This window comes from Dicentrarchus labrax, unplaced genomic scaffold (genome assembly GCF_905237075.1).
Source record: "Dicentrarchus labrax unplaced genomic scaffold, dlabrax2021, whole genome shotgun sequence".
NCBI lineage: Eukaryota > Metazoa > Chordata > Actinopteri > Moronidae > Dicentrarchus > Dicentrarchus labrax.
Window position 1 is genome coordinate 25077821 of NW_026136702.1, and position 14316 is coordinate 25092136.

General features: G+C 40.2%; 1 protein-coding gene across 1 annotated transcript; it reads right to left on the reverse strand.

Annotated features, from left to right (window-relative positions):
• Positions 1 to 1556: 1556 nt before the first annotated feature.
• Positions 1557 to 11965, reverse strand: LOC127377008 (ras-related protein ORAB-1). Its single transcript, XM_051424532.1, has 6 exons — positions 11531 to 11965; positions 6659 to 6731; positions 6186 to 6281; positions 4950 to 5045; positions 2999 to 3130; positions 1557 to 2787 (listed from the first exon to the last, which is right to left on the reverse strand). Exons 1-6 carry the CDS (start codon positions 11542 to 11544, stop codon positions 2587 to 2589), a joined length of 612 nt encoding a protein of 203 aa, XP_051280492.1. The 5' UTR covers positions 11545 to 11965; the 3' UTR covers positions 1557 to 2586.
• Positions 11966 to 14316: the final 2351 nt, after the last annotated feature.

Here is a 14316-nt window from a genome sequence, read left to right on the forward strand (position 1 = left end):
TTTTCTACAAAAAAAGTATATTTTTTACGCACACCTTAACAAGGCAAAATTCCAGAATCTCTGAATATGCGAATGTTGTCTATTTCTGAAGTTTTCCTGCTGGACACAAGATGTCTCCTCCTTCACTGTAAAGTCCATTCTCAGTGGATGTGCGCTGGTGGTTTCAAGTTTCTACATCACACTGTACAAGTTGATACTGGACCAGGATGACTTCTTAACTATTTGTGATGTCACAAATCATGTTCATAGACCCCGCCCCTTAAAATCTGATTTTCATTGAGCACAGAGAAACTTTCCACTCTTTCCAGACTTTCCAAACTCTGCACAGACAGCATTTAAACATCATACTGTAGTGACAGGAAGAATCACTGATTTCTGACTGAAGGGGGACCAGTGCTTCTCAACCTGGGGGTCAGGAACTCCACTAGGCGTTGCCAAAGCTTCACAAGGGGTCATAAGGCCTTTTTGATAATGAGTGGTGTATGAAATCTATAAAAATATACACAGTAGGCATATCTCAGTATTTCGCTCATTTCCGTGAAGGAAACTAAATGAGATTTTTATTATTAAAGTTCAGATTATTGTTTATGATTTTAACATTGAAGACCTGAGCCAACACTTTCTGATAAACAGCCTCGTCCTGCATTAGAAAAGATCAAATAGCTAATAGAACAATGAGAAGAAAACACTGAATTTGTAAAAAAAAACAAAAAAACAAAAAGCCTATATAGCCTGTATGATTGTTAAAAATTATTTAAAAAATGATACATAATACAGATAGAATCGTATGAAAAGTTCCCTAATATGGAAATAATAAACTCAAACTTTATCCAAATCACTGCTATTAAATAAACTTACACCTGCTACTGAGTTCACTGTTTGGGTTGATTGTACAGTTTTGAATATAATATGAAATATCCATAAAATGTCACTGAAACAGGGTCGTCAGTTTACTAAATTATAAAAAAGGGTTCCTTAAAGAAAGACCCACTGAAATAACCACTGCTGTAAATCATACTTCTGCCTCAGATATTGTTTAGCAAGAAGTAATTATCTAAATATGCTTCTGACAAACACAATTTCTAGCATAAATTATACTTCCCATTTAACTACAATGTACATTCCAAATGCAGGAGTAACTGTTCAATAACGTCTCAGGTTTAAACACTGGATGAACACTTGTTTGAAAGCTTCCTGGGAAGTCTTTCTGGTCAGCGTTTCTGTTTGGTGACGTGTTCTATGCAACATTTAAGAAGTCGTGTTTTAGAGAAGTGCTGGCTCAGATGCTTCCTCTCTCCTGATGTTAACTGAACCTCCAGTCAGTTACCATCAGGCTACAACTCTGTGGAATTTCCTGTGAAATGTGCTGACTTGTGTTTAGCACAAACTGGGCCACACTCTAGCAGTTTAGGATTTAGGTTAACTGGCTAATGAGTGGCTTATATTTTCACACACACACCTCTGGCCATTGTGTTGTGACCTGACCTTCATATATAGCTGCACAATGGAGCACTGTTCTAACATTCTTATCCATACAGCAAACACTGGTCCCAGAGTTCCTTTCAAACTGAATTCAGTTGCCTTTATTATGAAAACAAGAGAACATTGTATTTTATATATGCAATTCTGTACTAAGATTACACAGCAATTTGCAAACAGACCCTATTTAACTGGCAGTAGATATGCCAAATGAATGTAGAATAAATAATTCCAACAGGTTTTCTACACATCTCACCAAGAATCGCAGACAGGTCCTCCCATTTTATACAGTCTGGTAGTACAATATTTATTTTAAGTTGAAGTGTTACATGTTGAGCAACAAACTTACAGTTGTCTTCAGCCACAAATTTAATGCAGAGATAAAGAGTCAAGACTATCCCAATAACGTATTGAACACTACAGAACTGGCAAATCAGATTTGACATAATATATACATAATGTTTATGTACATATACATTTGCACTAGACTTTAGATGCTGGACTGTGAGACACTGCTGTGCAGAGGCTGGAGAGAAAAATAAAAACACCTTCATATGGAGACAGACTGACAGCTGACAGACACATGCTGATACAAACAGCTGAAGGAAAAAAAGAAACAGAAAAGGTCCACACAAACAGAAATCTTAATCAAACTGATTCATTTACCAACCCCGCTGTAGGAATGCAGAGAAACAGACATTCTCACACACAACACACACACACACACACACACACACACACACACAGAGTTCTCATCAACCTGCATTCAGAGGGTCAAATAAAAGAGTAGTCTCTGAGAGGTCTGTGAGAGGGGCAATAGGCCAGGTTGAATGATCACCTATCTGTAGAATGTTTCATCAGTAATAGGACAGTATGACAAGAAGGATGCTTTATTTGTTTTTGGTAGTGCGGCTATATTATGTACAGTACAAATACGGGCAACTTCATCTTGTTCTCACATAGACATGTATCATGTCTTCCCTGTCCTGTCTGGCTGTGGTGGGGGGCTTTGCTGGGACAAGGTTGAGTTTGAGGGGGGGATGACGGCCAGGCTGACAGGCCTGCAGAGTAAGAGGGCGGGGGGTCAACATGGAAGTGGTTTCTCTCTCAGCAGCATCCTCCGGATGAAGGTTTGACAGTAGTGCCGGGGGGCAGGTCGATATTGGCCTTCCCGCCTCCTCCGGCTGTGGTCCCGGGGCCCATCCTCTTCTTGATTTCAGCAGCCATGGTCATGAAGGCCTGCTCCACATTTGTGGCATTCTTTGCGCTGGTTTCCAAAAAGGGGATGCCCAGAGAGTCTGCAAACTCCTGGACACAGTGGAGGAGGGACAGCGAATTTTAGGCATCTTTTTTGCAGCTTATAGGTACTCAGCAAAGCCAGATATCATCCAACGTTTGATGTTTTAGAGATGACCCATCTTAAATATGACATTGTTCAATAATCTCCGACATGTTGCACTCCCTACCATACAGCTCATGCAACAGTTTATGTGTGAGAGTAAATACCCGGCTGCCTTACCTTTGCTGTTGTGTAATCAACCACCTTCTTTGTCGTCAGGTCACACTTGTTCCCAACCAATAGCTTGTTGACATTTTCACTGGCATAGCGATCAATCTCCTGCAGCCACTGTTTGACATTGTTGAAGGACTCCTGGCACATGAAACAGATAAACATTAGCACCACGCTAAATCTGCTACAGGACATCAGCAGCCTTCACAGGGCTGACACCAAATCAGTTTGAAACATTGCAAGGACAGAATATGATACAAGAGAGCAAATCAGAGAAAGTTGTGAAGGTGTGTGTCTATTTTAAGGTGGATAAATAAGATAGAGAAGACATGTTATGTGTGGGCTTGCTCTCTCATATCTCTATATGAACACAGAACACAGTGTCACTGCAGCATGGACTTTGAGCTGTTCGTAACTTCTGTATCTGGACACCAGCAATCCTACTGAGGAAGTGTCCATGTCCATATTACATGTATGTCTGCCCTCAAGTTAACATTTGGAAAAAAGTTAACTGAAGTTCCACAGCAGATGTTTACATGCAGATCTCACTTCCAAAACTTTATCCAATGATAAATAGACATGGGAAGCAAAATCAGGTTCCAACTATTCAATTCCCCATCACTGATGATAACTGTATGTCATTTTGTTTAAACTGAACCATCTCCACCACATGGTTTCAGGAAGAACCTCCTGTAGTTCCACCACCACTCCACCTCCTGATTATAAAGTAAGAAACAGCACAAACACACTATTTCCTGACTGTTTGAGGTAGAGCATCAGTGGAGTTTTGGCAGAGGGACCCAGAGGACACAATAAGCTTTCTGAACTACCACAGGCCTGCATGTAAAAACATAAAGTGCTCTGAAGGGGTTGCTGAGACAGGGATGCAAAGCAATCATTGGGCTAGTGTTTACTCACTAACTACTTTCATCTGCTCACTCTTTACCCCGTACACACACGTACGTACACACACGTACGTACACACACGTACGTACACACACATACGTACACACACGTACGTACACACACGTACGTACACACACGTACGTACACACACGTACAGCCTCTCTGTTTCTCTCTGGCAGTATGTTAAATTAAACTAAGTCTAGGTGGGAAACACTGCAGGATAAGGTTTTGACCTGGCTTTAGATAAAAACACGCATTCGAATACTGATTTGGAGGTTGATTACCATGGCAACAGTCCTAGTATGGACCATATTTGTATTGGGAGACACTACAGAGCAAAGTTTCTGGTAGTCAGGGTCTAAGACACTTGACTCCTCTATACCTGAAACCTATCACATTACATCATGATTAATAGGTGTTGAAAAACAGTTTACAATACATCTTGGGCTATCAAGCAATATCCAACCGCTCACAGCGACTGAACGATACATTTTTATGAAAACATAAAGCCTAGTGGCCAATGCTGAAACCAGATGTATTCCTGGCCAAATAAAGACCTGACATCACGTCACGATATTTCTAGTGCAGCAACAACAAACCTTGACATCACACAATGCTTCAGCGGTCTAAACACCATCAGTTTTAAATGTCTGCCTCTCTGACTCTAATTGTTCTTGTGTAAAACTTCCATTTTGATCATTTTAGGTAAAAGGAAGACAGACTTATTTTGGTTCACAATAAGGTGAACACTAGCTTCTTTTGTTTTTACACCATACTACCCCTGCACATACACACAGCTTTGACTGTACACTCTTCTTCTCTGCAGGTTGTTAACAAAAGTCATCCATTAGTCAGCAAAATGAGGAATGTTTTATTTCTCTGAATTTCAGTGCATTAGAAACTGGCCAATTAGATTCTGTCTGAAAATTAGTAGGTTAAGTTCCACCACTAATAAACAAATGTACAATGGGGCAAAATCTTATCTGCTTGTGTGTAAATGAATGAAACTATGAGTTCTAGTAGATATGGTGAAATAGTGTAGTGTTATACTGACCTGGTCTGTGACATCGTACACTACAATGATACCATGAGCACCTCTGTAGTAGCTGGATGTGATAGTGCGAAACCTCTCCTGCCCCGCCGTATCCCACTGTCAAAGGGAAAACATCATATTTAGTTAGTCTGTAAGTGTTCACTGCTTCCTGGTAGAATTGTATTGTATTGTGTGAGTCTGAAAGCCACCTGGGACAAAAAAAAAAAAAGACTCCACTGAAAACCACGATAATAACAACAACTTAATGCAGCATCATAGTTCATCTGATTTATCCACTCTTTACATGCTTATTCCTGTTTATAAAAAAGGAAAAAGAAAGCTGCTGATTATTCTACTTTTTTTCCCTTGACAACCAACACCATGTGCCGGCTCAGACCAACAATCAATGTGTGTTTAACAAGTTGTATGTGTTTGAATTCTATATGTATGTATGTATGTATGTATGTATGTATGTATGTATGTATGTATGTATGTATGTATGTATGTATTATTATATATATATATATATATATATATATATATATATATATATATATATATATATATAATATATATATATATATATATATATATATATATATATATATATATATATATATATATATATATATATATACATACACACATATACATACTTATACAACTTTTTTTCTTTGGTAAGACATACTACCTCCTTCATTCTTGTTAATATCAAAGTCTTTCTTAATGTTTAACAATAGGGGTGTTTCTCCTCCTAACCAGAAATGTGGGCTTTTGTGCATGCGCCTCTACCCCAGCCTCGCATATTGTTTACAATGCACAGAGGTGCCCGCAAACCACACTACAAACCCCCGCTGACAGTATATCCAGGATACACTGTATATGCGTCAAATATATTTTACGTGTCCAAAATATTGGCATATCACATGTGTCTATCAGAAAATGCTACATTCAGAATAAGGACTATTTTTGGAAAACCAAAAGGAACATGCTGTTTGCAGAACCCTTTTAATTCCTATTTGGAATAAGAGTGGAAAATTAGTTTGCATGTAACCGTAGTCATTGTTGTCTGGGTGTTTATATTGGGTTTGTTGTCAGTAAAAAAATGCTAAATAATTAGACTTTTCCTTTGATGTTGCCAGTTGTACAGATGTCCAAAGAATGAAAACAACCAACTTTCTGAGTGATCCATGTTTACTGAAGAACACTGGTGAGAAAGCACTTTGCAAAGCTAAAGGGAAACAGTAGGTTACTTACAATCTGAAGTTTAATGGTCTTTCCATCTAGTTCTATGGTTCGTATCTTGAAGTCCACACCAATAGTGCTAATGTAACTTTCTGTGTATGTGTCATCCTGCAGAGAGAGAAACACTCAAGAGTTAGATGGCTCACACAAGAGGGAAGTCACACTGTTGTTACAGTGATTATTTCAGTAGTACACAACTTGGAGCATGTCACTCTGTGAGTGACTGAGTTCCAAGTTAGTTAACTGCTTAAGTTTGCACATGTAAGCATCGTATTATCTCAACAGTAACTTAGTTTCTTATTGAGCTAATAAGAAACCCAGCTAAGATAGCCATAGTGCATTGTTGTCCAACTGAAGACAGCTGTTAACAGTCTGCATGAAATCACTGCATATTAAAACGTATAGTACTGCAAGACTGAATCATGTTTAAGTGTAAAATGGAGTTAATATAAATAAACAGTATCTGCTATTTTAGAGGAACTTACTGCAAATCGGAGAAGAAGGCAAGACTTTCCAACACCAGAGTCACCAATCAGGAGCAGCTTGAATAAATAGTCACTGTGAGGGAAGGGTAAAAAAAATGTTTTAGTTAGAGGATATTCAGAAATCGTTAACCAAGTGAGTGAGTTACAGATTATCCATTAAAGAACATGAATGGCTGCCATAGTAAGGGCCTGGGAACACACAGCTCTGAAAATATTATTTTGATCTAATGTCAGTGTCAGTCAGATGCAAATATACGTCAGCATTAGTGCCATCATTTGCAGAGTGGCTTAAAAGTCTGCCTTTTACAAGGAAAAGGAAGCATGATTCAGGACAATGAACCCTGCTGAGCTCAGGCACATTTTCAGAGGGAAGAGCAGGAAGCTGGCTGATCATGCGATTGGACATATGAAGTCAGTTTAAAGGACCAGGGACAACAGAGTAAAGAAGTACTCTAGCTATGTGCTGTACCTTTGTACTCCAGTTCAGTAGTTCACTACTGACAAGTAGATTCAGCTGAATTTTCAGTTTCTGGGCCAGAGCTCCTTCTCCCCCCAGGGAGCTGTACTGAACACCACACTTGTGTACAGCATGTATTAAAAGGTCCAGTGTGTAACATTTAGGAGGATCTATTCAGAAATGGAATATTCATAGCTATGTTTTCATTAGTGTATAATCACCTGAATATAAGAACCATTGTGCTTTTGTTGCCTTAGAATGAGCTGGTTTATTTTTTATTTTTTTAAAGTTATTTTCATTATCTTTATTTGATAGAGACAGCTGCAGATAGACAGAAAAGGACAGGACAGAAAAGAGAGAGAGGATGACCCGCAGCAAAGGGCCGCAGGTTGGACTCGAACCCTGGGCCGAGCGCCCAGAATGAACTGTTTTTAACTACAGAGGGTGCGTGTCCTCTTCTACTGAGTCCGAAAAGAACAACAAATTAAAGAACAATGCCTTGCAGTCCTGAGTCAAATAAGAAATGACCCTACTTCTGACTTGATTTATTGTCTCAGTAAACAGTTTCCTAATGAGTTTCTGGTCTCAGTCTCTAGTTTCAGTCTTCTTCCATACAGCATGATGTTCATTTAGTAACTGATGGTCCTATTTAGAGTAAAACAGACCATAAAGCAGGGTATGCTTAAGGGCGGGGCTACCTTGTGATTGACAGGTCATTATCAGTGAGTCCGTCCAGCTCAACACACCAAACTCAAACTGTCAAACTAGACAGTGCTGATCAGATATGGATCCAGATTCTGTTACTGCGTGGACTATTTATCTCCTAAAATCGTTTCACAAACATATTTCAGTGTACTGTTTAGCTGTAATATGACAGTGTGTGTGACCAGGCGAGCTGCCATTGTTTCCTGCTTCAGACAAGTCGGAACTGTGCAGTCCAACTCCAAATGGTACTCCACAAACCAATGGGTGACATCATGATAGGTTCACACTTGGATGTGACTAGAGCTACATTGATTACTTGATTAGTTGCTAACTCTACTAAATTCGATTACTTACCTTTTTCTTAAGAAAAGTCTTAATTCTCGGAGTTCAGCTTCTCAAATGTAAATATTTTCTGCCTTCTTTAGTTCTCTGTGACAGTAAAGTAAATATCTTTGGGTTGCCGACTTTGGGAAACATTTTTCACCATTTGACATTTTATGGACTAAACAACTAATTGAGAAAATGAGGGGCAGATTAATCAGTAACGGAAATAATTGTTAGTTATCGCCCCAGATGAGACTGACAGATCTCACTTTTTATTCTATTTTCAAAGAGCATTATTTTATCTAGCATACTAAGGGCAGGGCATATTACATCAACATTATCCAGCCCAATGACCCACCTGTCTGGCAGGTCCAGACAACCTGCAGAAAAACACACAGGTCTAAACTACACCCTGCACCACCGTTACACCCATATGAAATTAAGCAATATAATGATAATCCTTGACTTCTCCAAACATACAGAGAGAGAGAGAGAGAGAGAGAGAGAGAGAGAGAGAGAGAGAGAGAGAGAGAGAGAGAGAGAGAGAGAGAGAGAGAGAGAGAGAGAGAGAGCAATATCTGTGTGTGCAGCTATACAAACTTTAAACACACAGCTTTGCCCTTTCTAACATTTGGTTGATGAAAGATGTGCTACTGTTCAGCTTTGTTCTGTTTCTTCCTCTTCCTACTGATCCTCAGATAGACAGGAAAGGTGGGTACAGAGAGAGAGGATGACACGCAGCAAAGGGCCGCAGGTCCTAAAAGAAACCGTAGCCCCGGAAAAAAAAACCAAATACTACACTTTCCTTTCAATTCTCCTGCATGTTATGACTGCCAGATGTGAAACTCAGAGATGTGGATTTCTTGAGGTTTAGTAAAGGAGAATGTGCTGCCTCCTGGTTTGAGTAGGATGCTAGTGTCCTGGTTACAAATCAGTCCCAGCAAAGAAACTTGATAGTTTATTCAGACAAGTATTGCAGTAAAACTAGCAACTGGCACTTGGCAGTGAACCTACTGATATTACATCCCTTGCATCAATAGAGGGAAGGCAGTGATGTACAACTTCATTCTCACACATCAGCTGAGCCTGGCAGTCTGAGTATGGTCCTGCCTCAGTTCCTCTATTCCAGTCATTCCCTATTCATTGGGCCTGTGACTGTGGACAACAGCCGTCCCTGTGCAAGGCTGACCACACACTGCTTAACACAACTCTGACAACAGAACAGAGTTCAAATCCAAGAGTTTGAACAAATCGCGAGGCCTTCTTGATTTTAAGGAGTGTAAGAAAACATAAAAAATATATTCAGTTGGCCTATATATCAGCATCTGGTTAAATTCTGTCAAGAAAAGTAAATATTAAATACATCGTCTAATAGAACAGTTAATGAATGAATGAATCTGTCAAAAATGAAGCATTTTAAGTCAATAGGATTGTTAAAAATGATTAAAAAAATACATCATACAGACAGAATTGTATAAAAAGTTCCTCAAACAGGAAATAATATTTGGGAAAAAGGTTGGAAAACACTGATCTATGCCAAAGAGGTGACTCATTAATACAAAACTAAGCAGTCTGCTGAAAGGAATGGGGACAGAGTATCGCCAGAGAATGTCTAATAAGGAGAGAAGTTCCACTCTCGGTAAACTTCCGGCTTCTGAACGGTTGCAGTCCCCCTCTGGTTCCATATGAGGGCGCTCACAGGATGAGTGCAGAATGAATGGAGGTCTATGGAGCTATACCCCTCAAAATCCACTTTTCTCAGGATAGAATTTTTTGTCTACTAATTTGAATGTTGCATTCGAAAGGGGACGCAAAGAAATTACACATTGCTGGGCGTTAGATTTTTTAGAGTCACTTATTTGCTTTAAAAAGTCTTTTAAAATGTCAATGACGTCATACACATCGTACGGCCAGAGATACTGCTTTACAGCAAGCCTTGAGTCACTTTGTGCTTCCACGCTCTGCACTTCCTTTTCTCTCGAGGCATCGACAACACAGCTGACACAGGTTAGGCTCTCCCTGTCAATGCACGTGCTAGAAAGAGTTTTTGTTTTGCTGTTTTAAACACCATGCCGAAATATTCATATTCCCGCTTCGGATGCCACGATGCCATCAAGCGGGATCTCTGGTCGTAATCAGTCCTTCACTGACCAATCAGCGTTCATTAGCAGAATGCTAGCGTGTTATGGGCAACAACAACTCAACCTGTAAGAAATCGAAATGACATAAGTACTCGTTCATTCAACTTTCGACCTATAACCCATGTTGAACTTGCAAAAACTACAATCAAATTTCTCAATCAGATTTCTCAACCACAATCAGGTGAAAGAGACAAATTTAGCCGTCTAGCTCAATAGACTCCCATTCATTTAGCACTCATGGGCGATCGCCCCCAGTGGAACTCTGGTGGAACTGCACCAAAATTCGGTACAATGGGACTTAATAGAGAGTGGCCAGGCTCTCTGTAGACGGGCTCTGGTATCCTATTTAGAGAAATGACATTTTTTGTTTGATTTAAGAGTACGGTTTAACAGCTTGCCAAACAAGGGAAATGTGTACTTCTACAGTCCACCCAAGTGAACATTTATGAATGGGAAACCAAAGACGGGGGTGAAGTGCTGGATTGCTCAACGCTGCTGTGGTGAAATCGACGGTTTGTCCTATGACATGTGACCTACACATGACTGAGAGGCTGTGGAGGGGCTGCTTCTGCATTACTAAACCAAATGACTGAAAACTGAGTCATGCTCGACACTAGGTAAAACCAATTTCTGGGACGTAAACAACGGATGGCAGTTACAGTATGTTTGTATAACAGCAGCGAGGAAACAGCCAGTCACAAACGCAGTGAGGCATCAACAGCAGCAGAGCGATACCTATCGTCTGTCTAACCGTTGCTGTCCACTCATATTCATTAGTATTCACTAAGTCAGATCGTTGTATTCATTCAGGTGGCTAATTCAAGCGGATGTTGCTGACATTAGTGCATTTTAGCTCAATAAAAACAACTGTTGAAGACACTCGCAGTCCTGTATTTACATCAGCATGAACCGCAGCGAACCGAACCCAGTCACTGCCGCTGGCCCAACAGCTGGCCCAACAGCTGGCTACCAGCGTTAACACAGGACACCAGGAGCACTGTGTTGTTTGTGAGAAATATCCATCGACTGATGAGTGTTTAACACCAGCACTCCACAGACATCCCTGGAAAATGTCCACAGTATATCAGGCAGGCACAGGTGGACATTGAGGCTAACGTCAGCTGATGTTAGCCGCTAACTTTGCTCAACTGCTAATATTAAGTTGTTTGCCAGCGCTAACTTCCTTGCTAGCAAAATGCTAACTACAGCTAGCTGGTACAAAAAAATGTAACGTATCATACTTACTATTCTGGATTCATTGTTGACTCGTTGTGCGGTGTGTCCCCTGCTGTGAAATGTGTCTCTGTCCCTGTCTGATGAGCAGCACTGCTTCGTTGTGAAAAGGGGAGCTGTGGCTAGCTGACACTGCTCCCAAAACCACGGCCGGCTACTTGTTTGTCGGTAAAAATCCAAAATGGCTGCAACTCCAACCAGGAAACAGCTAACATTAGCCAGCTGGTTAGCCAAGTGAGGAATAACACCAAATACGTGGCTTTATTTTATAGATGCCTTGTCTTTAAAGCCAGTCTGATAACTCGTTTTACAAGCGTAATAAGCTGAAAGCGAATAAACAGGGGGTGTCAGTAACCGTCTAGCTAACCAGCCTCTTTCTCTCCGTCTCGCTGAGTGTGTGTCGTTACCGCAACAGCCAACTATCAAGCCCCGGGAGAGATTACGTCATTTAGTGAAACGTGGCAAAGAGGAGTCAGCCCGTACCGCGTGTCAAATACGCACTATTCACAACTTCCGGACATATAACGTTACCTCAAAATAAACCTCCGCGACGTGTATTTTGTACTAACGTTAATAATAATATGGAAGCCAATTTCTGCCAATGCGACGGGGAAAAAGAGGATTCTGTAAGTCATTATAACGAGACACTTTATCAAAATACTGACTTAGCATCTCAAAAAACTGAGAAACCTTTTCATTATTTGTCATAATAATGACTTACAGAATGCTTTCCCCCGTCACATTGGCGGAAATGGGCTTCCGTTGCTTCTTCTCTACAGCGAGGCTTTTATTTACAAATATCATCATTATTTCCGGCCACAGCCTTACATCTGTCCGGCTTGACACATCAGCTTTCAGCAGGTTTCTTTACCATCCAGCTGTACTGTACACTTTGGTCGACAGGTCACCCATTCATCCAGAAACTACTCCCTCGAGTTCACGTGCGTGTCATGAGTCATAGTTGTGTCATCACTGGTGGTAGGAAGTAGGTTCATGTCAGCACCTGTACACAGGTAGGCTGCAATTAACATGAGTCAACTGATAAAGAGTTGGATCTTTGGCTTTGGTTGAGTAACAGTTCAATACATTGAGTCTTCCTTCTGTTTACAGTAAACTTTTATTTTTCAACCCACAAATACAACACAATACACAATAAAGTTTTATGGAGAAAAAGCTTTTGGTCTCATCATCATTTCAACTGATTCTCTTCCAATCCATCTGTGTATCATTCATTTTGAATCACTATAGTTTGTATATGTAGCCTATTATAAACAGTCCAATAAGTGAGCACTTCCAGAGAATAGGGGACAAAAATACTGAATCTGACACAAAATCAGCCTCTCTCTCTCTCTCTCTCTCTCTCTCTCTCTCTCTCTCTCTCTCTCTCTCTCTCTCTCTCTCTCTCTCTCTCTCCAGTTTCTCAGCTCAGTTTCAATAACGTGAAAAGATAATTCTGTTTGTCAGTAACATGTTCTGCCCATCTTTCCTGTCACGTAAAGAATATATTTTGCACATTTCCAGGTATTATTAAGAAAGATAAAATAATGCAAATAGCAAGTGTAAAATAATAATGAAATAATTCTGAAATATCGCAGTATTAACATTTTATACTGAAAGACGGCTCGACATTGTATTAATGGAATATGCTGAATAGATTTATAATATTTGAAATGACACATCCAAATAGGTCTATAATGTGGATACATTTCTTCCTTGAAACTGTCAAAAACTGAAAAGGTTTGCATGTGACTTTTTGTATTACATCTTAATTTTGTTAAAACATTTTCAGTGTGATCATTTTTTGACAATGTAGTTGGTAGCTTTGCTGTAGTTCAACTTTTTCCGGTGTGAAGTAATTGGTAGCTTGCAGAGCCTCGTATTTACTCGTCTGCCTTTTTTTCTGTCTTCTTGTTCTTCTCCTATTTCTGTTTCCAAGCTAATACACCACTTCCCCTTGTTGCTCCTTGTTGCTCCTTAGTACTTACACACACCTACAGACCTAAACACACACACTCACACACACACACACACACACACACACACACACACACTCACTCACTCACTCACTCACTCACTCACTCACTCACACACACACACACACACACACACACACACACACACACACACACACACACACACACACACACACACACACACACACACACACACACACACACACACACACATAGATACACACTGGAATCCCTTACAATTAGCTGCACTGTACCCATATCATTTATCCTAAACCTAACCCTTTTTTTTTTTTTTTTTTTGTTTTATTGTTTTGTCTTTTTGTGTGTTTGGTTTGTTTTTTGGCCACACAGTGTGTAAGGTCTGTCTCGTCTTCTTTCACCTGTCTAATGTCATAACTTATAAAAAAACAACAAACTAGTTTCCCCAACAATAGGTCCTTACTGTGTTTCTCTATGGGAGGTTTGTATGGGAACCTCCAGCTTCTTCTGGTGGATGCCACCTCAACTCCAGAACCTCAGCCAGGGGCCCTTCTTTCAGAACCTTCACAGTCATAAAGGGCTTTCTTTGACACCTGAGTGAAGTCTGGTAGCTCTGGTGTATGAATCGATAGAAGAGCCCAGCTTTCTTCCACCTGCTCCTCCACTGAGGCACAGATGGACAGTAATGGAAAGTCAGGCTGATCATCCACGGACTCTGCCCCCAACATTTCTCTACAAACAGCAAAGTGCACCAATCACCTCAGCATCCCGCACTGTATGACTGGGTTCTTCCCTTACATTCCCATACATTACTGTACAGTTGAGAACTGTCTCTCCTAACATTTT

What these genes read in the sequence shown, in the direction of transcription:
- LOC127377008 (XM_051424532.1), bottom strand. An exon ending in AGACCATTAAACTTCAGATT is followed by an intron (nt 5,046 to 6,185) that starts GTAAGTAACCTA and finishes TCCCTTTGACAG; the next exon opens with TGGGATACGGCGGGGCAGGA. An exon ending in TGTACGATGTCACAGACCAG is followed by an intron (nt 3,131 to 4,949) that starts GTCAGTATAACA and finishes TTCATGTGCCAG; the next exon opens with GAGTCCTTCAACAATGTCAA.